At 43.1% G+C, this 25725-nt stretch overlaps 1 protein-coding gene across 3 annotated transcripts; it reads right to left on the bottom strand.

Moving 5' to 3' along the window:
- Positions 1–307: 307 nt before the first annotated feature.
- gak (cyclin G associated kinase) lies at positions 308–25352 on the bottom strand. 3 transcript variants are annotated; one of them, XM_030104762.1, is made up of 30 exons: positions 24983–25352; positions 20024–20085; positions 18552–18611; positions 17103–17217; positions 16695–16837; positions 16486–16611; positions 15417–15506; positions 15178–15313; positions 14570–14682; positions 13536–13614; positions 11667–11787; positions 10501–10509; positions 8873–8922; positions 8605–8756; positions 8398–8520; positions 8186–8319; positions 7740–7934; positions 6317–6434; positions 6132–6211; positions 5867–6060; positions 5559–5720; positions 5310–5476; positions 4891–5149; positions 4603–4800; positions 4356–4493; positions 4040–4126; positions 3694–3963; positions 3463–3611; positions 2882–3058; positions 308–2801 (listed from the first exon to the last, which is right to left on the bottom strand). In XM_030104762.1, exons 1-30 carry the CDS (start codon positions 25122–25124, stop codon positions 2700–2702), a joined length of 3951 nt encoding a protein of 1316 aa, XP_029960622.1. In that variant the 5' UTR covers positions 25125–25352; the 3' UTR covers positions 308–2699. The 3 variants fall into 3 exon arrangements, with proteins under 3 accessions (XP_029960622.1, XP_029960623.1, XP_029960624.1); XM_030104763.1 differs by having other exon boundaries at positions 11667–11784; positions 24983–25124; XM_030104764.1 differs by lacking the exon at positions 10501–10509 and having other exon boundaries at positions 24983–25124.
- Positions 25353–25725: the final 373 nt, after the last annotated feature.

Genomic DNA, 25725 nt, shown 5'->3' with positions numbered 1-25725 from the left:
ATGCATTCTGCAGATTTCACACCACCTCGAGTGTTTGAACAGCCAGACTCTGTTTTCACATCAGCTGTGCAACCAAAAGTCCAATTCTGTATCCGGGACAAACTCCCCCTGTTTCCCCGCTGCTCTTTGGATCCTGTGGTGATGTGGAGCTGACACGGGCACGCACCTCCGTGCACGCAATAAATGGAAAACTGCTGAGTCAAACGTATGCTTGAGTGAACACTTGCATGTAGTAATTTCAGAAAATACAGTAGTTCTAAATGAGAAACCTTGAAAATATAAAGAAGAGAAAAAAAACTGCATCATCTCAGATCAAAATGGGTTTTTTTTAATTCATTTTTGCATTGAAATCTACATTCATATTAGTATGACGCAATTTGGAACAGTAAACACTGTCGATGTGTGGTTTGTTATACTGGAAAGTTTCAACTGAACATCAAGCATCAGCTGATTTGAATTTTTTTTTTTCCATATGTAGGTTTTCTGGCCCCTCATGTTGGAATTTCAACACAAATAAGACACAAAAATAAAAAAAAAAAAAAAAAAAAAAAAAGGATAAAGAGAAAGAAAAAAACAACATGGAAGGACTGAGAAGACAAACGATAAACACACGCCACATAACAGAGAGGATATATATTTGTAAAAGCACATTCGTATTAATATTCAATGCTTTGGAATGAAAACAGCAACAAAGAGGCTCGAACAAGTGTTCCGACTGCACTCAGCACATTCCACTTATGCATGATGGGGGGAAAAAAATCTCAATTTGTGCCATTTATATGCATGAATACATGTCAACCCCGAGCCCCACGCCTCCCCCCACAAAAAACTAAACAAAAAAAAAAAAAAAAAAAAAAAACAATAAATAAGAAAAGAGTGATTCGATTGGTCCATGAGGTAAAATGTGAAATTAAAAAAGAAGCGAGAGAGAAACAAAAGCAGATCAAGTGCAGAAAATATAAATTAAAGGGGGGAAAAAGTATTAAGATTTCCTCATATTCCATTAAAAGCTGTTGGATGATAGTAGCTTCATATTTACACACCGGGGTGGAAAACAGCTTCACAGAAGAAGATAAAACTTGATTCAACCATATTCTCTTTATCATCCTTCACTTTTATGCTCTCAGAGGCAGAAGAAGAGACGGGGGGGGAAAAAAAAAAGCAGGCAGAGTGCAGCACCGTCTCCGTTTCTGCTACCAGGAAAAGAAGCACTTTGATAAAAAGTAATGAGATCAGACTACCCTGCTTTGAAATCAATCCCCTCTCTCCCCCCTGTGATCGGAGAGCATGCGGCGAGGCTACGTCGAGCAGGTGGCGTTTTAAAAAGAGCACTTTGAAAAGTCTGAACGTCAGTCTGAGGAGTGTGAGGGGAAGCAGCAGCTTGTAGTGTTCAGCAGGAAACTGGGTCCAAACCAAAGAAAGTTGAAGCAGCAACAGATCGACCTCACAACGCCAACTCTGGGATTTCACTCCAAGACTGTTTTCCTCCAATCTCTCGCTCACCGAAAAAGCTCCAAGAGCCCTGAAAGAGTCGACTTGTCAGCCCTCATATGCTCCAATAAGTCTCCTCATACCAAAACACGCTGGAGAAGCTTTGAGGTGAAAAACTTTCAGCACCCATGGCTCAGGACGAAGGAAGAAGCTCGTTTTCGCTTCAGTCTGTGCTGATCGCTCTACTGTGCTTCACAGGCAATAATGTCAAAGACCAACAAGCTGATAATGTAATAATTTAGAGACATCTCAAAGGTAATAAAGCCAAGAACGTAATAACTCTCCTGATACAGTGTAATCAAATATTTGAACCAAAAGGTTAATAAGTTAAAAAAAAAAAATCCCTCCAAAGTGTATGAACTGTAGTTCAGTTTTGTGTAATTCACTTATGAAAAATAGATAAACATAACGGAACAGTGAGTTATTCCGAGTATTCATTATGCAGCATACTCAAGTCACAGTTGTGCATTTCTAGTTTGTTCCCATTTCATGGTTTTATTACATTTAAAATGGCTAAAATTATGACGTTAGTTGTTATTGCATTGTTTCTTCACTAATAAAAGGAGTTCGTGTTTCTGGAGTCACGCAGCCTGTTATGCTCTTCGTAACTGTAGAAAAGCTGCAAACGCCTACAAAGAAAAGGTTCTTTGTATTCCCTCCACTGTTTAGCAGCTATAAAGCAACTGAGAGCTTCAAACATTCAGCTTGAGAAACTTAAGGTATGGGAACACAATTACAGCATATCAAAGCCAACAAGTCACTCTCATCAGGGAACTTTTTATCCTCATACACCATTCTGAAATGGAATGAAAACATTAGTTACTTTATATTTGAGTCTTTTGATCAGGGACTTGGTGATTATCTTTTTTTCTGTTTTAAAGTTTCATTCTTCTTGACGGGATTGTCACGTCTCCTCCCTCCGGACCCGGGCAGTCGTACAGGTAGGCAGTGAGTCTGAGAGCCATCGTCATGTTTATTGAAGCAGAGACTTGGTTACAGCCCGAGCTTTGTGTTGTTGGCGACTGGAAGGGACAGAAACAGAAAGTAAAAGGAGGGCGGGGAGGGGATTGAAGAGAGGACACCTCTCAGAGTCTGTCAGGCCCAATGTGGGCTCAGTCCTGTCCAATCTGGCCCGCTCTGACCCGCGATTTCCTGGGCCAAATGCAGTCCGGTCCGGTCTGAGCTGGGATCCGATCCGGGCCGGGGGTTCAGAAGAGTGCTTTGGATCCCTGGTTCTCGAACTCTGACCAGGCGTCGTTCAGCTCCATGAAGATCATCTTCGCGTAATGTTCATAAGGTTGGCCCGTCGCCTGCAGAAAGACCACAGTTTCAGACCAAACCACCGAAGTTCGGTCCCGGACGCCGGGATTTACTCCGGACGGCGCTTTACCTTATCTGGATGGACCACCAGCACCGCCTTCCGGTAGTATTTCTTCACCTGGTCGGGCGTCACCAGGTCGGCCATGCCGACAGGCTTCCAGCGGGTCTCGCCCTCCCACAGCACCGTGTGCAGAGTGGACAGCAGCGCCCGGATGTTCCGCTCCTTCCCCTCGATCCAGTCCAGAATCTGAGCGGGACACAGCAGACGCTCACTGCTTTCAACAGCATCAATGGTCCTCAGTGTGTGTGTGTGTGTGTGTGTGTGTGTGTGTGTGTGTGTGTGTGTGTGTGTGTGTGTGTGTGTCATATTGAGGACTCCAAAGAAGTGATAAGGAAAGAACATATCTCATACAAATTGCTCAAGTAGAAGAAAAGACCACATTCTCTGTCACACAGTGACATCTAGTGGTCTAAGATGGTATTCAAATGGATATTTTTTCATTTATCAGTCACTTCAAAACAGATGAGCCAAACAAAAAAGAAAAAAAGCAGCATAAACAATATTTACAACACCACAGTTTGTAAAAGACTCTTTTTTAGAGCTCCTGGTGTGTTTTGTGGGGGTTCCTCCATAACCCCGGAGTGTGTTACCTGCAGTTTGAGAGGGTCGATCTCTTTGGTGAGCTCCTGCCGTCTCATCTCGGCGATGGTCCTTGGTCCCTTCTTATCCATCCGGGATGAGAAGCCCTGAGTGGACAGCAGCTCCTCGAAGTCGTCCTCCTTCACCTTGGGCCTTGGGCCTGCGTGGCAGCAAGAAGACACAGCGTGAGCTCGGAGAGAGGCAATAAAAAAAAAAAAAAACTCCTGGTGGTTGTTTCCTACCGAATCCTGGCCCGCGGACCCCCCTCTCCTCCCGGCCCCCGATGACACTGGTGAAGTTCAAGTTGTAGTTGGGTTTTGGGGGCTGAGTACCGGCGCTCTGAGACGCCGACGGTATCTTGGGAGCAGATCCAGGACCCGATCCGGGCATCCAGGACTTATTCTGGGCTGAGGTGGGTCTCCCTGACTGCCAGGACTGAGTCTGAGGCTTGGCAGAGGAAGAGGAACCCTTTGAGGTGTAGGAAGGTCCAGAGAACTGACTGCTGGAGGAACCTGAGAGAAAACACAGTTTAGTTGATTCCCCCTTTAGAGATCACATTGCTTGCAGGAGTCTGAGCAGGTTTCTGACCTGGTAAATTGGAGCCCAGGTTACCAAGATCAGCAAAAGGATCGAAGGTCTGTGACTTAGCCTTCGACATGGACGAGCCGCCAGAGGCTGGAAACAGAAAAACGCAGCTGGTGTCAGTTTTCAGCTTCAGACAGTCAAGATTTTACACACTTTGATGCAGAACAACATTATTGAACCTAACTTAAACGTGTTACTTGGAGTATTAAAGAAAGAACCACACAAAAATTCTCAAAGTCCATCACAGCATGATGATGAACTCCTCCACTGTTCTCTAGCTGTTTCCATGGGACTGGGCTTCCCCTCATCCACCCTCTACCTGTGTTTGTATAGTTGGGCTTTCCAGAGGCGGAGCCGAGGCCCGCCGTGGTCCCGGCCGCCCAGCTGTCCCACCCACCCAGCAGGTCGGGCTGGCTGGCTGAAGACGTCATCTTTGGGGCGTCGTTCACAAGCTTATCTGGAAAAACACAAACGCCACGGATTGAATTTGTAAGTTTGAGAGTAAATCTCGACTTCCAGGGTTGAAACAGACGAGAAGACTTTAGATGAGCGGAGAATTCTCTTACTGAGGTTGAAGAGGCTGCTGTTCGAGGCGGGGGTGGGGTTACTGGGAGCCGAGCTGAACCCGCTGGTGGCTGAGCTGTCCGAACCCAGCAGGTCCCCGAACAGGTCCGGTCCCGAGGCCTGTCGAGACGAGGCCACGCTGGAGCCCACCCCAGAACCCGAGCCACCCACCCCGAACGGGTCGAAGAAATCATTCATGGCTGCAGCAAGGAAGATAAATTATGAACTAAAATCTGTTAAAGATATTTGGTAAAGAGAAAAAAAACAACTGTGCCGTGATTGAACCTTACGTTTGGTATCTGGGGTGCTGGCGTTGGTCGGGCCGCTGAAGAACAGGTCCTCCTGCACTGCACTCGACTGACCAGCAGGAGGCGAGAAGAGATCGTTGAGGAGGTCGCTGTTGCTGGAGGAAGCTTTCAGTCCTCCCTGCTCCCCCTGAGGAGGAGCGGACGATGTGGAGGACATGGAAGGAGGTTCGGGGTCAGAGTTCAACCCCAGTAGGTCGGCTGTGCCTCCCAGGGGAGACTCCTGGGCTGGAGGGGGGGAGGTCTGAGGAGAGGAGAGTGTTACCGGGACAATCCGAAAATTAACAGAGGCACAAAAAATTATGTTTCCAATGATTTGACCAGTCCGGCCCACTCCAGATGAAGTGAGGCTGTCTGTGGAACCTGAACTAAAATGGTTCTGACACCTCCATCATATTCCGCACCTGGAAGTCGGCATCGAACAAGGGTTCGCTGGTGTCCCGGGACAGCGGCTCCCCGCTGGGGGCAGAATAGGAGCAGGACTCTCCTTCGGACTGGTCACTCAGGTCCTCCAGGTCGTTGGCGGAGCCTCCTTCCTGGCTGTCGGAGGGATCCTGAGGGCTGCGAACGTCTAAAGGAAACAGACAGAAACAATGGACGCTGCAGTCGGGAGAACGGGGCTGATCTGACTACAACAACCGAGGGTTCAATACCTTCCCAATCCAATGTCTGGAAGAAGTTGCTGGCGTTGGTGTCGTTGCTCATGGGAGACTCCGGCTCGGTGGCTGTGGACCCTTCTGGAGTCTGAGCTGGCTGAGGCGACTCCGAGTCGTAGAACGCAGACGAGCCGGGCTGACGGGGCAGCTCCGGCTTTCCTGAGATGATCAAAGGTCTCATGGTTACTTCACTAAAGCAACATTTGCACAACAGCGTATCACGTATAAGTCTATAAACGTCGTGTAAATGGAGCCTGATGCACAAAACCAAATAGGACTGAACCTTGAGATTTAAAGCTGTGTACCAAATTTGCTGAGAATCTCCTGCTGTTCGTCCCGAGAGGAGAAGAGGATTTTGGGGTTGAGGCCCTTGGTTTGGAAGCCCTCCCACGGCGGGCTCTTGGCGCTGGGCCGATCCCGGGGCTCAACCTCAATGTCCAGGTTGACCTGGAACAGGTCGGGGTACTTCTCCTGGATGTCACAGGCGTCCAGATCATATCTGGAGGAGGAAGACGTAGCGTTAGAAAACGTTTGGGTCAGACGAGCAGGTCATCAGTTCTGCGTCCGTACTTGGCGAACTTGACCGTGGTGGCGTTTCTCGGGATGAAGCCTGTGTGGAACTGGATCTGGAACATTTTCATCGACGCCATCTGGAACACATTGTAGCAGGATAGCTTGGATTCCATCTCATCCAAAGCCGTCTAACGCAGACCGAATGTTGAAACTGAGTTTTCTTGGCTTAGCTGTGTCTATACCTTCGCCTGGAGACGTCCGCCCAGCGTAGATCTGGCATGATAGATCACGACCAGCACGTCTCCCTGAACCGTCACATTCAGGGGAATCTCTGCTCTCCCGTCTTCAATCTTAAAATCCCTGAAGAGGCAAAAAGAAAAGGTTCTTTTATGTCTGTTCAGTTCAAGAAATCTTTCTGGAACTCAAAACATTTCATAGCCTTTGCTTCTGCATCTGTACAACATGTACCTTTATCTTAAAAGAGTTTCAGCTGTCTTTATGATTAAATTACTTCCTGTTGAATTACTGCAAACACCTCCTTGGATGACATCATGAAGCCAAAATAAAACCTCTATATGTCCGCAGCCTGTAACACCATGTTGAGGAAACTTGTGTGAATCCACTCAGACGGCAAATTGTATTTCTGACAGTTTTCATGCGACGATAACCACGTTATTCCTTTCCTGTCACCACCGACAGGATTGGACGAGTAAAGTTCTCCAAACCGGAACTCTTGGATCAGATCAGATCAGAGTTCTGCAGCCGTCGACTCATCATTACAGGACGGCAGGATTTCTGCAGTACGGCCGTCTAATCACAGAAATGAGATTCTTAGCACAAAACATACTAATCCTGGAGTTATTGAAAGTTATTTTGCATGTATGGACAATTCTAAAGCTGTTGAATTTAAATAAATCCAGTGACTGTTAAACCTATTAGTGCTTAACCGAGAATTTAAACAAATGTGATAACTTGCGCATCTCTTTAGATTGTGTTACTAAAATTGTCGCATGAAAACAAGACAAAACGGGAAGAAAAGTGCAAATTGTAGAGGTGTACTTCTGATTTAAACAAACACCAAAGCTTTTGGATCTTTAGCTGTAGCAAAGCATCTCCTATTCAAGTACAGTGTATCTGGAAAGTATCCACAGTGCTTCACTTTTTCTACATTTTGGTATATGAGAAAAAGTATTGACAATTTGTCAAATCAAAGAAAAAGTTAATAAAGCAGAAAAAAGAAATCCACGGCACAGATAAAACACAGTAGCCTGCACAAATATTATCTGCCACACAGGGAAAACTATTTCTGGTTTCCCAAGTCTTTTCAAGTTCAGAATAGTGGAAAACCTTGAAATATAGGATGAAATTGAAGCCTTCTTCCAAAATTGGATTGAGTAAAATGTAATTCTCAACATTCTCCAAATCTGCGATGTGAAAACTTTGTTTTTCTTTTTAATATTTGCAGGGTTCTTGAAATTAATAAATCAGACGTGTTATTATCATAATTTAGTCTATTGAATCTTAATTTGCAGTGCTTAAATAATAAATTGCATTGTACTGCAGCAGTATTCATTAACATATCAGGAATCCTGAAGTGAGGATTAAAACCTATCTATGACCCTTTTTTAAACTAGAAAAAGAGTGAAAAAGTGTGTGAGTCCTCACTTCATCTTGTCGTACTCCTGCGAGGTGGTCAGCACCCGCTCGTCCCCCACGTACACCTCGCAGAACGGCCGGCAGCCGTTGCGCTGCTTGTTGAAGAGCGGCACCGGCGTCATGACGATGGAGCGGATGGTCACCGGCTTGCTGTGAGGGATGATGGGCTCGTCCGCCATCATGTCGCACATGTACTCGATGTACCTGATGACAAATAGCAACTATTTAACAACAAGGCTAAAGAGCCTCCCCGTTATAAAACATTCAAACAAAATCTACCATTCTTTTAACTTCATGGTTTTTTCAAAACGCTGAGTAAGTTATGATCTAATATCCAGAAATTGTACAAAAATGAACATACTGTGAGATTATAAAATCTGTCCTGTTAAACTGTTAAAATTTAAAAGGAAGCTGCCCCTTGACTGAAAGAGAAAAGCTGAAATTTAGCGAGGAACCTTTTGTGTGAGGGTGCGATGCCCGGCGGGAAGCGTTTCATGGAGAACATGTAGACGGCGGCCTCGGCCGTGGTGAAGAGACGGCAGAAGCACAGGAAGGAGCAAACCGCCACGGCCGAAGCTGCTCGGCCGTCCTGTGAAGACGGGGAGGAAAACAAATAAGGACATGCCCTGGGTTCCGCTGAACACACAGCGGGGAGCAGCCGACTCACCGTGCAGTGGACGATGCAGATGTTCCTCTGGTCCTGTTTCAGCCACTGGTGCATGTTTTTACACACGCTGTACAGGCTGCGCAGGTTCGGAGCGCGGCGGGGCTGCCAGTTACACTCAGACACCTGCACACACACACACACGCGAGGCTGATTACAATCCAATCGCAGCTGTATTTCTCAAGGCGCCGTATCTTCCCGTCGTCTCACCCTGTTGTGGAATCGAGACGGTCGGTACGATCGCTTGGACAGGTTGTAGACGGCGTAGTGGCCGGCGTGGCGCGAGTCCAGGAACAGACGCACGTCCTCGATGTTGTTCTTGTTCATGGCCGACTCCACCCCCTCGGCTGGGAATGGCATAACTGCACACACACACAAAAACACACACATATCGCTCAACTATACTGTATGTTCATCTGGAAGGAAACAAAAAAAGAGAAATGATACAAAGTGGCTCTGCGGAAAGTTTCCTTCATACCTGCTATCCTGGAGGTGATGTATGAAATATCGAGGTCTCCTTTGGCATAGCTGTGGAGGAAATGACAAGAACATTATTACGAGGAGAAACACACACACAACAGTAAAACTGTTCAACTAATGTTTGGGGGATTAATAGTCTATTTACAGGAGAAACAAGAAAACTACCAGCACTTGCTAATAAAATTAAAGCTGCCAAAACTACGTCATCAAACACAGATTAAATTAGACTTATTACAAGCAGCTGTAGCTTGTTATAAGTCCAAATATCTGCCATGTGGAAACTATCTTCATTTGAAGATGCAGATGCACAAATTAACCTTCGGTTGTCTGTTTTAATAGATGCGATGGGACACAAATAAGAGTTTTTGCAGTGGTGTCTTACAAATCTAAAAAAAAAGATTCATGCTTTCGCTGAGTCGTAAAAACAGCTCAAACATCTGGCAGATGCTTGTCATCGAGTGGAAACAATCTTATTTCCAATTAACCAATGCATAAATCAGGCTTCATTGGATTTGACAGTAGAAATCATATTGAAAGTAATGAACGAAAAACCAAAAAGAAAAAAAAAAAAACAGCAGGATTACTGCAGTTCGTTAAAATTTAGTGAAGTCAAACAAACTGGAGGCCAAGCAAAGAAAGTTCACTCTCGACGCTGATGATTGAGTTTTCTCTGGATGGGATTAGAAGGAACATGAGATGCTGGTTAAGACACACACGTAGCCGAGGTGATTATTTAGTAAGCAGTGGAGCCGTATTCAAACTACCCCTCATTCATTCATACCAACATAATCAGGCAGTCAATCCTGACTCGGATTATCTCTACCTTGAACGGATTTATGAAGCCGAATAAAGGTAACTTAACTGATTAAAAAAGTAAAAAAGATTTCTAATTGACATCTGAATGACACTTGTTCAGCTCCCTACACACACTTTATGAACAGCTACGTGCAAGTTGACTTCGAAGGCCATATTTACTCAACAATTCAAGTGAACATATTGTTACTGAGGGTTTTTTGCACTAATTTCATAAGCCAAATGATGTCAGAAGAGAGGTTTATTTGTTTTAATCTAATCTCCTCAAACTTTAGCATGCAGTCAAATAGCGAAGATATATCAGTCATTTAGTTACGCCAAAATAAAAGTTTAAAAGTTAAGTACTGGAAAAGAAAAGCACTTAAATTAGACGAGGGTCTCGAGAGAATTCTTTACATAAACGGACCACAATATCTTCAACGAAATGTTTCAGCTCAGCCATAACTTGAACAAATTTTAAATAGTTTTACTGAACCTGATGAAGTCTTAAATCCAAAACTAACCTGACAAAAGCCCACTGACTGAATTTTCATGTCTAAAATGATTCATTTTAAACGAATTAGCCTGATACTTTCATCGACTGTCCAGTGAAAGCCGGTGTCCCTGGCAGACATCCTGCTTCCCATCACTTTGTGTGTAAATGACGCTCTGGTCTGCGAATCACTCGACTGAATTATCCCCGGTGTGAGGTTAGGATCGGCAAGCTGCCATGACAGACACAGCACAGCAGACTTCTCTCTTCACGGCTACTCTCAAACAAACACACGCCATGGAGCACACAGGAGCGGACGCATGTCGCCGACCCGGATTTACCTTGGGTTGCTAGTTGATGCACACATAGTGGGACCATGGGCGGGGGAGGGGGTGGGGACAGAGAAAAGAAACAACAACAAAAAATAAACCAAACCAGCAAACAGATGGAGCAAACGGATGGCAGGAGAACCAAATGAAACATCGGGTATGTGGAGAAACACTCTGCTCATTCTCAGCCTGTCCAAAACGTTGACGGTTTATCAACAGACTGGGATTAGGAGGACGTCACTTTTCAGACAGATGAGCACAGAATGTTCCTCGAACACAGGAATCGGAGGATCGGGGTCAGAGTGAGCAAGAGTTCTTGGTCCAAAACTGTTATACACTTCCTTTATATTAAATTCCGCAGATTGCAAAATACTTGCATTTTTGCATGTGAAAAGAAAGTGATGTTTGTTTGTTTTTTCCGTGCTATTTTATTCTGTTTTGAAAAAGGTTGGGAAATACTCAGCTGACATTTCTGACACAAGTTCGATTTGCGTGTCTTTCAGAAAGCAACCGAATAGAAAAGAAAAATGAGAGCTCCTTTCACACTGAGGTTTTGCTTCTCGCTGTATGTGTAAGCACTTCCTCTGCTGCAGAGGCAAAATCTACAAAACAAGCCAGGAAAAAAAACGATTCACTTTGTTTAAATATGCTGTGTCAAAGGATAACACACATACGTACACACATAAATATGACAATTACTCTATATGTTGAAAAACTATGAGTTGTTGCTGAAAAAGATTCCCACTAAGGAAAAAAAGAATTAATTCCTGAAAAGACATTACAAGCACATTATACAGTGTTGTTGTTATAGGTTGGTGCTGCAGTGATGAAATCTCTCCACCAGCACCGTTTAGTCATCAGTTGCTACTTGAATTATTAATTTCTTACTCAGTTCCTCCTGCAAACTGCAAAATAGTCAAAAACAATTCAGCAAATCTCCACAATATGTTCATACTCCTAATTTTTTTTACCTACTCTTAGGTTTTTCCTCAATTTTACCAGCCGCAAACGCCACACCATATTTGCAGAGATCTGTGCTAAACACTTTCCTTATGAAAAGTAGGAGGAAACTGGTGTATTACTGTGAGGGGCCTGACCGTATAAGGCTCCCTGTAGGGACTGCTGACTGAAACAGGAACGCGTATGTCAGAAAATGAATGAATTCAACTGGTTCTTACTTTGCTACGGACTGGATGACCTTGGAGGAAGTGTCCTTTATGTTGGTCAGGAAGCGCTCGGTTCCCCCTCTTAAGATGTCCAAAAGGCCGCTCCCCGTCTGATCCGGATCGTACACACCTGCTGGGGTTGTGGGGAAAAAAAACCAACAAAATAAATTCTCAGAACTTCACTGTTTATGATAAATCTCGAGGTTTTGGATCATTTCTGTGGTCGAGTGTATAAACATTACAGCAGATACTGATTGAAGAGTGAAAGGTGGGTCATGCGGAAGCCACAGATTGTAAAATGCAAATGACTTAATGAAGTCTGGCGGAGCTGCATCATGTTGACACACAGCAACATGTGCTAAGAGACGTTCGAGTGGAACGAGCAAACACGCTTTGCTTTACGACAGATGGTTGACTGGCAAGGCGGAAATCCTCTTAATGGACAGCAGACAGCTTGTATGTTTGTGTGAGAAGGACTTTATACATATATGACCATCTAAAGTAAATGTAGAGATGTGATGCTCAGTGATCGCCATTGATTTGCACACCTGTTTATCAAATTAGGATTATTTCAACAAGGAAAGCTGCTTTTTTTTGTGTGTGACCTCTTCAGATACACTGGCGGGTGGTAAATCTGTTCCGTACTGAATCATCTAACGTGACATCTGAGGGTTTTTCTTTAACTCACATAATCACACCGAACTGGATGGCTGAAAGTATTATCTCAGTTTATAGGAAATTAACAACCCAGTCAAATCTCCACTCAGTGCTCCTCACACTCAACTATTTAACATATAATTTACAAGAAAATTTTAAATTTAGTCATTTAAATAATTAAATGATAATTTAATCTTGTCTTATTGCATGTACAAACATGCTCTCTAGAAATGTAAAAAAAAAAATGCTAATAATAGGGACTTCTGATTCTTCTTAGCATTTAGCAACACAATTGCCGTGCACGGCTCTTTAGTGAGACGCATTAATTATATCCCAAATGCTAATATGATGAAGTCACTTATGCATTTTCCGTTGCAGCGGGCAGGTAATGGCGGCTCTGTCTAATTAGGTCAGCACAATGGTTATAATTACACAAATTAGATTGAGAAATCTGAAAAAAAAAATGCATAAACTTTGCAGGATGAACAGACAGTTAACTCAATGATTGTGCTTTCTGAATACAAGACTATCTGTGCAGACTCAGGAAGGCCGGTGTGTGACAGTGTCGCTGCACAGCAGCTAATAAAGAGCATGGAGGCTCAGAAACACTGGTTATTGTTATAAAATGACACAGAAAGGACTAATAAAATAAGTCCGAATTTGGAAATTTGGAGTTTAATGACCGGAATTTCCTCAAAGGACCCTGGATATTAAAACACTGGTGTGAACTTAGTGTGTGCCAACTGACGTAAGGAGGGTTTGTATGATAGACGCGTGTGCAGATGTTACTAAGACTGTGGGGATATGTAAGGCAGTACTTAACCCAAAGACTTAGTTTAGAGTCAAATTTATGGTTATTGTTCAATTCCATCTGCAGGAAATGACTGTAAACTCCACTGACCCATGTGGACCTGCATGTGTTTCTGACTGATAAGGAATAAAAGCTCATCAAAAGGGAGGAGCTTGATGTGATAGGGCACATTTGTTCTGTCAGACCTCAGCTTTAAAATGAGACAGCTGTTTTTCAGAAATAACAGCTACTATGGCAATTGGTTGCATATAGAAAAACAGATACTTGCGTTTTCTACCAACTTTAAAGGCAGATTCTATTCAAATTAGCATGCACCATGAAGACATTAAAAAACCCTGCACTGGCTCAAACCTGGAGAGAAAACAATATCATCCAACTGGAAGCATCTAGGTGTGTTTGTTTTGCTTTTTTACCTGCATTGTTGTGGATGTTGTGGATCTGCATGGGCGGCTGCACAGGGCTGTTTCCAAAGCCTCCGTTCTGCTCCAGCAGCTGCAGACATTCATAGCCGTCAAAAACCGGGCGCCAGCAGTAGTATGTAGTCAACATTGTGACCAGATCAACTCAAAATAAATACAAAAGTCGAGGAAAAACAAACTGAGATAGAAAGTGGATGAGGGCTGAGAAGAAAATGTTCAGAAAAACAAAGATTGTGGTTGAAAATCCACCAAATATTCCATAAAAAGTACCAAAAAAAATCCTTTCACAGCAATAACAGAAGGGAAAAGTTTTATCCAGAATTCATTTAGTAACGGAGAATCAAAAGCGTATCAGCGGGTCTGACTTCCCTCTCTTCTCCGCTCCATCTCACAGGCTGCTCCTCCATATGTGAGAGGAGGAGGAAGAGGGCTGTAATCTCCTTATGTCCAGCAGGGAAACCCCTCCTTAACCCTAATCAGATCAGCCAAATCTGCCTTCACTTCACACATACTTACCCGCCTTATCAGGACTCGCATTCAGACCAAAAGTTGGGAAGATTCAGTAAACGCCTGTGTCTCAAGTCCCTGGATTTTCTTTGCAAATGTGCATCTAACTTTAGACAGAGGAGACCACAGATTCGCCTTCACGCCACTGTGGACCGACGGAGAGCTCCCAGGTGAGCAGGAACTTCTGAAGATTGCAGATTTTTGACACCGAAATCAGCTTTATATAAATCACAACTATGAGTGCGGATTTAGTGGTAAGAGGCTGGATTTGTGGATTTGGGAACCTTAAGAGGCCGTGGCTGCCCGAGTGGTGGGACGCCACGCTGGGCGGAACGAGCCTCCACTCTTAAAGTTCACAGCAGCCCAGCTGGGAGACGAGGAGCCTGGAGAGGAGGCTACAGCCCGTCGTTGTGCGGGAGAACCCATCGGCCTTTCCGATCAGAGAAAACCTCATCTCCTCATGAACAGCTGCTGACACGACGGAGAACTGGCTGCGTTTCGCCGGCTGTTTGGAGGTTTACCTCTGTGATGGGAGACTTGGGGTTGACGTTGCGTGCTGCTGCGATCTCCTGGAGCTGGTTGACCAACTCAGTGATGGACAGACGCTCCTCTGGGTTCACCTTCAGCATGGAGCCTGGAGGAGAGAGGAGGAAGAGGAGGAGTGAGGTGTGTAACAACCGAAAAGGTTATACCCGACAATGTTGGAATTATTTTTGACGTTTTTCAATGGAATAAAGCCCATATTGGTGTCATCTGCCAAAAAAAAATATTCTAAAAACATAATAACTACAGCCAATAATGTAATAATACATCAATACCATTCCATTATCAGGGAAATATATGCATGTAGTACTGTTTTGTGTATGAACTTTCGAAAAAAACTGTACCATCATAATCAGAATTACAAAACCATGGATACACTGATTTTATTGTTTGAGAAGAAAAATATGACGTAAATCTGGGCATGGAGGACCTTAACAGGTTCCTGAGTGTCCTCCAACTCTGTACTGAAATACTGAAGAAGCCTGCTCTACCACTAAGAGCTCCACAGCAGGAAGAGAACCTGCTCCTTCATGTCTGACCTGTTCTCCACCTGACACCCACAGCCCGGCCAGCGGTCACTACTTACGTATGAGGTTGTGATACACAGTGTACTTGACGTCATTCTGAGGGATGGAGTATTTCCCATTGACGATCTGCAGCTTGGCCCCCTCCTCGAACGGATGCTGCTTAAAACACAGCAGGTACAAGATGCACCCCAGGGCCTGAATGGGAGACCAAGGCGCAAGTCATTATTAGAACAGAGCGAAAGTGGTCGATACGACTGAGGGCTGAGCGATAATCGACCCAGAAAGTAGAGACACTGACCCAAATGTCTTGTTTCTCATTGATGGGGAAGTTGGAGTAGAGATCGATCATCTCCGGCGTTCTGTACGCTGGTGTGGTGTTCCTTGTGATCTACAGACAAAAACACAGCCAGAGGTGTGAAAATGTTAAATCTAGCTTCAAAACTTTAGTCACACATTCAGTTTTTGTGAGAAGACAGAAAACAGTTTTTCCACTGTAAACCTTCTGAAATGCTTCATCTCTTCTATTTTGAGCTGAAACGTCTGGCTGGGAGACATGTGGGTTATTAAAGCTCCCTGGTGGCCTGAACACTGAGCTGATCTGTGGTGAAGCTAATGTCTCATGAATATAATGTTTCCTGGCTTATTCAATCGGATGTTTCTGGTTTGGGTTCAACATCATATTGTCTCAGTTAGTCCTGTTCCACTGTGACCTCCGTTTGTCCTTAATTCATGTTTTAAACTGATTGACTCTCATTCATAGAAGAAAAAAAAAAAATTGACATTTGAGTGAGATCGAATTAAAATGATCAAAATTACAGAGTAACGGGTTTTTGAGAGATTTAAAAATGTAAGAAAGAAACCACTTTAACAGATATTTTCAAGTCAGGGATTATTAAAGAAGGGTTAAATTACAAGTGGAGAATGTAAAAAAAGATATACCTGAAAATAATTTTTTGACAAGGGAATGAAAAATAAAAAACTATAGTTAATAATAAAACTGTTTTGGGTGTTCACAAATCTCACAAATAAAATGAAATAACATTTTGTCAAAGAATCAAACTTGAAGAAAAAAAATCAAAAACTGCAGCAGTATGATAATTTCTGGGTTTTCTGTGAAAATACAAACTTTGCTGTCTGAAATCTTGAGAAACAAAATTTAAAAAAAAAGTGCTGCAAATGGCTGTAAACATCAGCAATTACTTTATAGTACTAGAAGATTTTAAATCTGTGAAAAGAAGAAATATTTAAAAATTCAGACTTTTTCCAAAAATGTTTAATTATCAGTGACATAATGTCCCAGATGGCAGCATGTGGTATAAAAGTGGAACTGTGTGTGTGTGTGCCCGTGTGTGTGTATGTGTGTATACCTCATCCTCCACCATGGACCTCTTCTGTGCAGACCAGCTGTAGTCGGGGTAATGCGACACAGTGGTGGAGCTGCCAAAGTCGCACAGCTTGATGGTGCCCTGGTTACTAATCAACAGGTTCTCAATCTGCAACGCAGGGAGGGACGCCGCCGGTTAGCGAGCCATCAGCAACACAGAGATGACGCCTCACTTCCACCACGCCGACACACCTTGAGGTCCCTGTGAATGATGGGAGGCTTCTGCTTGTGCATGTGCTGCACGGCGCGGCACGCCTGGTAGAGGATCTTCAGCACCGTGTCGCATGACAGCGGCGCCCGCTGCTCCACCCGCTTAATGAAGTCCACCAGCTGGCCTGGACAACGAGGAGACAGAACGCCGGAGGGCCCGGTGACTCACTCTGTGTCGCTCAGTGTTTCGTAAGACGGCTGAAAAATGTGCTGAGTGACAACGGAGTTCATCGTAACTGAGCGAAGAGGAAGTGGTGCAGGAAAGACGAAGGCCACAGACGGGGAACTTTCATCATCAGACTGGACAAGTTGTGGGAACACTGCAGTTTTCCTGGAATTCATGAATGAGTGTGTGCTGATGCAGGAGGGGAGGGGAGAAGCCGTCCCTACCTTTGCAGAGCTCGGTGAGGATGAGGAACTCGGCCTGGCCCGTGTCGGACTCTTCCTTACTGATGGAGGCGGCCGAACAGAACTGGACCATGTTGGGGTGACCGGACAGCTTTTTCTGTGGCACAAGTCAGTCAAGGAGGAGAAAACCAAAAGAGACTGAGGAGATTTACGGCTGATCCTGAGGTTTTCTTTGTATTATTGACCTGCAAATTACGGCATATAAAATGACATGAACTTGTTTTCGTTTGGCTTTTCTGAACGTCGTCTCTCACAGCTCTTCCATGAGTCTTGTGAAACTGAATAAAACTGCTGGATCTAAGTGAAGTGCCAGATTCAATCCAGTGAAGCTCAGCAGCGACAGACTCTACATCTGCAGTAAAACTAATGACAGTCATTGTTTGCTTTTAATAATCGTGCATGTTGTGCGCTGATGTGTGAGCTGTAACGTGCAGACATGAGGACATACGGCCAAAACAAAACATTCACAACCGTCAACAGGTTGCAGACCGGACAGTTCTTTGTCTTTGTGTTGCACTCTGACACAGTGAAGCCCCTCTGAATGAATGAGGCATTTACAGAACATGGCAGACGTATCACTTCTCTGGTGTGTTAAGCAGCCAAACTCAAAATTAAATGTTCAGAAAAGCTTTGTGTTTTGAAAACAACAGCACCACAAGCTTGCATTGATGGTTGTTTTTATAATAAAACCACACACATCTAACCCATGAATGCAGAGAACAGTTTCAGTTTTCACTTGAAAATGTTGTGCAAACAGAGCGCCACAATCTGTACGATTGGAGGACATTTACTATTTTTTTTTTTTGTTCTGTAATATTATTTTATCTTACTTCAAGTTGAAAGACCATTTCCAATATCTCAATATCACAATCCTGCTATACACTCCAGCTTAGTTTTTTAGTAGATGAAATAAATGCTCCTTCAGATGAGGACAGAAGAGAAGACTGGTTAAGGGTTTATTCCCTTTCCTTTTTGGAATTATCACGCGTGTTGGAATCTGGCACAGGGACAATGAGAGTAGCCTGCTGGCCAGGACAATAAAACAGGTCTGCGCAAACACAATAATCATTTACTACCTGAATTATGTCACTGAATCCACGCTCTGCAATGATGTAACCGTGATTTACAACAAATGAACTATGTAGAACAGCAGCTGAGTTTTGATCATTGCTTCTTTGAATCCACAACCAGAGGCTTTGGAAAGGATTTCCGAATGACGCGCTTTAGAGGACACCAAGAAACAATACACAGCAGCCAGTGTTTATGAAAAGTCAGGGTTATTATGACTTTAAACACCCAGAAGTGTTTGCAGCTTTTTGTTTGTGTGTGTCTTTTAAGACAGCTTATACATTCACGTCACACCAGAAAAGCTTAATCATGTTTAAAAAGGAAAAAAAAAAGGTTTCTTTATCGGGGGGAGATAAAGGATACCATGAAGCAGACTTCCTGTATGATTTCCTTGTTCTTCTCTTCCTCGTTGGACAGTAGCCTCTGAAACAGAAAGCATCCACATGACCGAGTCGTCAGTTTCTTCTGCAATCAGGTGAACAGACACGACTCATTCCAAGATCTTAACTGTGAGTTCACTTTTCTCTGATTAAGAGCACAGACACTGAATACACGATCCTTTGTGAGTCAATAAACTGTTGAAACATAATGTACAGTACTAAGAGAAACACGTCACCATAAAAAAGGAAGTTTATTTAGAGGACAAAACCTTTGCTATCAGAATGAACTGTTCTGTGAGAAATTTCCACAAGTTCAAACTCAAAACGTTTTTTTTTTAATGAAATATTTACACCGACTATTGAAAAGCATCATGACAAAAGGCAGAGACACAACCAGGCGATGAGAGGCCGTGCTTCAATATTTGTCGTTTACCCGGAGTGTGTAGCCACAGACGGCCTCAGAATTTTCATTTCTACAAATGACAGCTGTTTAAAAAAAAAACAAAAAATGCAGGAAGCAACAGCGTCACTCCACAAGGACAGTTTGCAGAAGCTGCATTGGCAGACATTCTCCACTTCATACTGAACATTTCCCTATTTATAAAAGCTCTTAACTTCATTCACACGTTCATGAAGGCATCAGGACCGTGTGTAGATGACGGAGAGAATAATAATGTTATTCTTACATACTGGTCTAAGTTCTAGCGGTCATCACCGCCAAACTTAGGGTTGTTGCAGTGTAGCAGTTAAAGATACCATGAATGAATGAATGCACAGTGCAAGGAAACCACATTTATCACAGATCAGTCAGTCCGTTGCAATAAGGATATTGTGTGTGTTAAATAAAAATAAACTACGACCACATAATACAGGCAGATACGTATAAACTGGGATGCACTAATATGAGAAATTTGGCTGATCCAATCCATCGGTATTCACTGATATCAATACATATCATATATAAAAAAAAAGCCAGTTTTGTAGACACTGATAAATGGACATAAGCAGTGAATTTGAACTATTTTCTTGCTTATTTCAGTGTAAAACATGTTTTTTGTACAATTTATTGAGCTATTTTCTAACTGCATTCACGGCTCATCAGCATGTTGGCTCACTGTTACCAGATGCAATTTTTTGTTTAAATAACTCAAATTGGCCGTTTCCAATATGAATGCTGATATACTGTGCACCCTTAATGCCATAAAGTATTTTATAATCTTTTTTTAGTAAACATGTTTAGAGAAAAATTTCTGATCCCATTCAGACACTGTTATCCACTGTAAATACTGTCATCACACATGAAATCTAGAAGACTGACAAGGAAATTTGAAAAAAATTCTATATAAGACAAATTTTCTGTGGTGTTTCCTGCAGGTCAGGGCAGTGTTAATTCAGAATTAACTGTCTGGACAGCGTTTCATCAATGTGCTGAATCAAGTGACGACATCCTCTCACCTTCAAGGCGTAGTCTTTCCCGCTGTTCACGTCTTGGGCTTCATACACGAAGGCAAATCCACCTGGAAATACACAAAAAGAAAGTCAATGAGAGAGACATTAACGCTCTTTGAAAAATCAAGCAGCAGCTCAGTAGGACGTTTTCCAAGAGAGTAACCTTCGACCTTCAATTGAGGTGGTGACAACATGCTGATTTGGATTTTTTTTATCTTGCTTATTTCTGATGCACTGTCCAGTCTGAGTTGGCAAATTCTTCAGCACACATTTAACTTCATGACCTTTAAGATGTCACAATATTCCAGCTGAGAAACCAGAATTAACCACAGTTTTATTCACAGGCCATAGAGCGGCCACAGCCAATAAGCTGCAGCTTTAGTAATGACTATCACAAGTTTACATCTCTACGCTGCTGACTGTTCAATCATGGTTTTATGAGGTGCAATTAAAAAGAATGAAAGCATGAAAAATACTGTGCAACAAATCTAAGGTGTATGGAAGTTCTCCATTGTGTTTCTATTGATTGAGAAGTCATACAACATTAAACTACTACTTGTGAAATCTTTCACATTATACTTAATATTAACCTCACACAGAGGATAACCAGAGCCACAATTACCATAGTAACAGGTCAATCAATAACTGAAACAGAAGCCTCCTTGCGGCTCTGATCGTTGAGTCTTTTAACTGAGCTTAACCAACATGAGTGGTGCCTGTCACACACACACAGTCCTGATTTATCGACCATGACCGAGATTGAAGCCGTCTTTGGTTTCACTGCATTCTTAAGTCATGAGCTTTACGCTGAACAAACACAGAGGAGGAACCCTGAGCAAACCAACCAGTTCCTGAGAATCAGTCCCCTGTCAGTCACTGCCGCTGAGCGAGGAGGATCACATGTCCTCCTTCTGTTTAGTTGAGGAAAAAACAGGGAATGAGCCCCGATAAGGTCCGTTAAAGATGACCTGCAGTGAGTTTCCAGACTGATTTAAGACCCAAACCTCTGGACTCAACCAGATCTTTAAAGAAATGCAGTCAAACATTATCAGAAACGATCCTTACATTAACCATCTGCCTCACCAATTTCAGTTTGTAGCAATGTCACGTTCAACCCAATGGGGGTGCACAGACATTGGTATGGAGAGACAATTATAAAACTAGTTGCTATGGAAATGGAGCATTTTCAAAAACTTGCGTTGTACAGTGGCTTCCAGCATCGCAGTCGTAATAATGGACACAATAAAAGTTTTCTGCTTTCACTTGAAAAAGTTGTTGTGTCAATGGGTTCTCAGTCACAGTGCTCTTTTGCGATATGCATGCTGATGTCTTGATGATAATTTGTGTAATCCCACACAGGTTTTTTTTTTCCTTGGCTTCAAAAACCACTTAAGTGAAAAATATAGGAAAAACTAATCCACATTAACAATGTTAATTTTTTCTATTTCAAACATTTCATTTTGAACGACCTTTGATATCTTTTAACCTCAGAAATACTGAATGATTGCAAAGCGCTGAAGATGCAGCAGTGACAGACTGCAGCAGATTGAGTCATCTCAAAAGCCAGAAATACAGATTATATTTCTTCAGTTAGATCATTCTGTCACTTTTAGTATTTAGCATTCAGAAAGTTTTTTTTTTTCTTCTTCTTAAAGCAATTCAAAGCACTGCAGCCTCAGACCTGTCTGAATGCTCAGCATACTGGATATAAAAAGTACTTTGAAGCAGCATTTTGTTTTCATGCTGACAGTCTGCAAGGACTCACATAAAAGCAGTATTTCAATGGAAACAACTAAAAAAAATGATGGAAAGGCTTCTTTACACCTTTGCTTTTAATTATCCTTCCAGTTCCAATGCTATCTTCGAATTCTGATTTGAAATGCCAACGTGATAAAGCACAGAAGAAGATGATGAATCTTTTCATTTTTTTTCCAATGCCAACTTCCACTTTTAATTTTTGTTTCATTCACCTGCTTGAGTATCTTTTAAATCACTTTTTCATCATTTGGGGATTTTTTTTCCTGTTTTTTAACACATTTAATCTAATTTTTTCATTTACATAAAAGCATTGGGCTTCATTTGGTGCCTTAGGGGTGCGACATAAATAAAGATTATCATTTGGAAAGAAAAATCAACAAGCGGTGCCAGTGCATTCCTCCTGAAAGATCACTTTAAGGTGAATGTGGTTTATTCTTTTGTGCAGCGTCAGGATAACGATGTCTAAGGGAAGATTCATTCTAAAATGCAGTGAGGACTGAATACCTGAGGATGAGTCATGAGTTTGAAAAGCGTGAGTAATTATCTGTCACAGTTTACAAATAAGCAGGATGAATTTGCTGCTTTCAAAGACACACAGTCAGAATATGAGGGGTTTTTTTTTCTTCATATGAATTCAAATATTTCCAGACTTTTTGTTTTATCTGTGATGATTTTGCTTGAAAAATGTGACAGTATTTCTCTAGAGAAAGGCAAAATGAAAAAAGAAATGAGGTCAAACGGTAGCTCAGCTTTAACTATGCACTCAGCCGTCAGCCTGACTTTCTGCATCGGTACAATCAATCTGCAAAGCTGCTGAGGTGTGGCGAAGCTGTGATAGCAGCCATCAGCTCATCTTCCTCTCAACAAATCGCCACAGATTCACTTCAGGATTCAGGTCAGGCCCGTCAGCCAGCCAATCACAGCATAGTGAAGCCACAGTCAAGAAACAGTGACAAAGATGGAAAGTCCTTGTTAGGAAAAGGAAGCCAGCATCTCTGTGCAGCTCGCCATCAGACAGACATAGGAAAGTTTTAAAATGAAGAAGTTTCTTCTTCTCCAGACCGGAGCTGCTCATGGCCTCTTCTTCAAACACTTTCCCCTCCCAGTCAACTCCCGACGACCTGCAGCGTGGGGGGATTATCAATCAAAGCCCATTCAAGAAGCAGGAGGAGCTTCAGACTGAGGCTGGAATCAGAGCAGCAGACGACAGCAGAAGGGCTGAGGAACGGACTACAAGTCCCACTCTCCCAGTGTCAAAGTGATGCTGATCCAAAGTGAGCATCAGAGGGGTTTCTACTGCTTCCATACTGTACTGTGCTCCAGCAGCGGCACTTCGTTACTCCAGACAACGTACCCGAAAAGAGACAGCCCGATTGTCACAAGTCACACAGGAGCTCAGGAGGTGCAAAAAAAACATGGATTAAAAAAAAAAAAAAAAATTCTTGAGCGTAGCAGACAACACCAAGAACTGGTGTGCCATGAAAGCCAGCAAACTACAGCATTGGCCTTAAAGCCAGGTTGTCAGGGTATGTCTGCAAAAAACATGTAAAATGCAACAGCTACAGAGGATGTTTTTGGACATGGCACTGAATTTTGCACCACAAAGTTTCATTACAATGTGCTTCATGTTAAGATTGTAGTCATTTCCAGTAGTAGTTTGGTTCTCACAAAAACAGAGATTTTATCATACTCCATGCTCCACAAAGAAAAACTTTCATGTTTAAATTGAAAAGGTTTTCAATGGCACTATTTTACTGATCTGGTCCACTCAAGACAAAATTGGCTTCACAATCACAAGTCTGATTCACGTAAGTGGGAAAAGTGTCCTAAATTAAGGTAATGAATACAATCAAAAAATAAAAAAGACACTTTTTTTGTGCATATCAGTGCCGACTGAAGTCGGAGCAGTTTTTGAGAGGTCCTAGAAACCTCCTACTGTCCTGGTGGGAAGATCCCAATTTGACAGGATGTGGATGCACTTTTCCGCTGAAAAGCACAAAACTTCCCACCTCAAAGTCACGCATGAACAAAAAAGGGAGAGAAAAAAAGATCTGGGCCATTGCTCGGTGCTCCAAAGTTCTCTTTGCACGTGGAAGTTACATTTCAGTTTGAAGTCACTGTACAGCCTGTACAGGAAGAGTGTAGAGGCTCCAAATCCAAGCTGCTTCCAGTCCAGTGTGAAGTCTGGCAGTCAGAGAGCACTTCCTTCTGTCTGCTGACAATCTGCAGGCATGCTGATTCTTTTTTTCCCTCTCCCTTCTGAAATAGGATTTTCAGCTAAACCACAATGTCAAAACTCTTCAGGGCTGCATCACTGACAGAGATGTTACTTGCACAAAATGAGGAAGATAACCATATCCAGATGAGCTGAAAGTAAAGCTTCACCACACCTCACCAGGTCCAAGGATCAATTATACTGATGTAACTCTGGATTTCAAAATACTATTTCATGGCCATAAAACTGTGCATGGTCTTAGGCCTGAACGCATCTCAAACTCTGTTATAATATACAAAATACCCAGACCCCTGAGGTCCTCAGAAAGGTTTTGTAGTGTTTCCAGAGCCTGAAGAAACAAGGGGAAGCATCCTTCAGTTCCTATGTTCCCCACCTGTTGAACACACTTCCAAAACACCTAAGGACGGCTGACACACACTTCTTTAAAATCAGGATTTAAAACATCAGTATTTGCTCAGGCTTTCCACTAAACAATCGATTTTTCTTCCCTTCATTTAATTGAAAATCAATGTAAATTGTGTCTATATAAAAACAATAAACTGCCTTGTCTTTGAAACTTGGTCCATTTTAAACACCTATGTCTACATTTTAGCCAAAATGATCGCATTCTTAAAAAAAAAGTTCCAACCAAGTCTGTTATTCATCTCTTTATTGAAATAAAAAATTCAGTTCTTAATTATCTGTTTTCCATTTTCTGTCACTGCTGGTATCCAGCTGACTGCTGAGCAAACAGGTAAAATGCAGCTGAGCAGGTTAAACTGACAGTGACATTCAAAAGACGCTGATATATCTAATCTCCGTACTACATAATCTGCAAGTGAATATTTGTCTCCCGGGTCGGAACCGAGCGATCAGCCGGCGTTCAGCCGGTGTTTACCCGGTGACTCACTCCTCACCACTGCGGGTATGTTAGCCCGTTAGCTGCCTCGGTTAGCCACCGAGACGTGACCAACATCTTAAACGCTCCTCACCTTCCGCGATCACCCTCTTGATCCTCAGCTTCATGTCGCCCAGTTCGACGACCTGCCCCACGAAGTCGTTCTGGTCCCGGCTGGCGGCTCCGGACGAGCCGGGCCCGGCGAGGAAATCCAGAGCGGACTGGAAGAGGGACATCTTTACCCCGGCTGAAGCTCCGAGTCAGGTGGGCAGAGGCCGGCAGGGGAGGACCGGGGACGTGGGGAGAGCAGCGTGGAAGCCCCGCGGGGGAGGCAGAAACAGCCGCAGCCGGTGGTGAACCTGTTATGGAAACTTCTAATGAGGCGCTGTTGTCCCTGCGCTGGAAGTGAACATCCTCTTCCTGCTGCAGCTACTCCGACCAGGCCGCCATCACCGCTCACTTCACTTCCGGGACGGCTGCGGACGTCATGTGACGTCTGCACGCGCGCAGCCACGTCACGCTCGGAGGGCATCGATTCATCAGAAAAATTACTCAATTACTTTTAAAGCTCTTCCATATAAAACCACCTCACTCTTACTTAAAGTGAAAAAAAATCTTTCCCTGTGTTTGTCAAGAAATCATGATTATATCAGTAAATCAGTTAATAAAACAATATTGTTCATTAAAAGCAAATTTTTCCACCATAAAACACCAATTTTGTGAGGTAAAAACTGCTCGCTCTGCTCACCAACCACAGCCAGTAACTCTGGGCAGTAACGTGAAAGATGTAAACATTTGAGATGTAATAAAGCCAATAATAACAGTAATTTTCATTTG

Source organism: Salarias fasciatus, chromosome 12 (genome assembly GCF_902148845.1).
Source record: "Salarias fasciatus chromosome 12, fSalaFa1.1, whole genome shotgun sequence".
NCBI classification, from domain to species: domain Eukaryota; kingdom Metazoa; phylum Chordata; class Actinopteri; order Blenniiformes; family Blenniidae; genus Salarias; species Salarias fasciatus.
The sequence above is the reverse complement of the archived record's forward strand: the minus strand, read 5'-3'. Positions and strand labels throughout refer to the sequence as shown.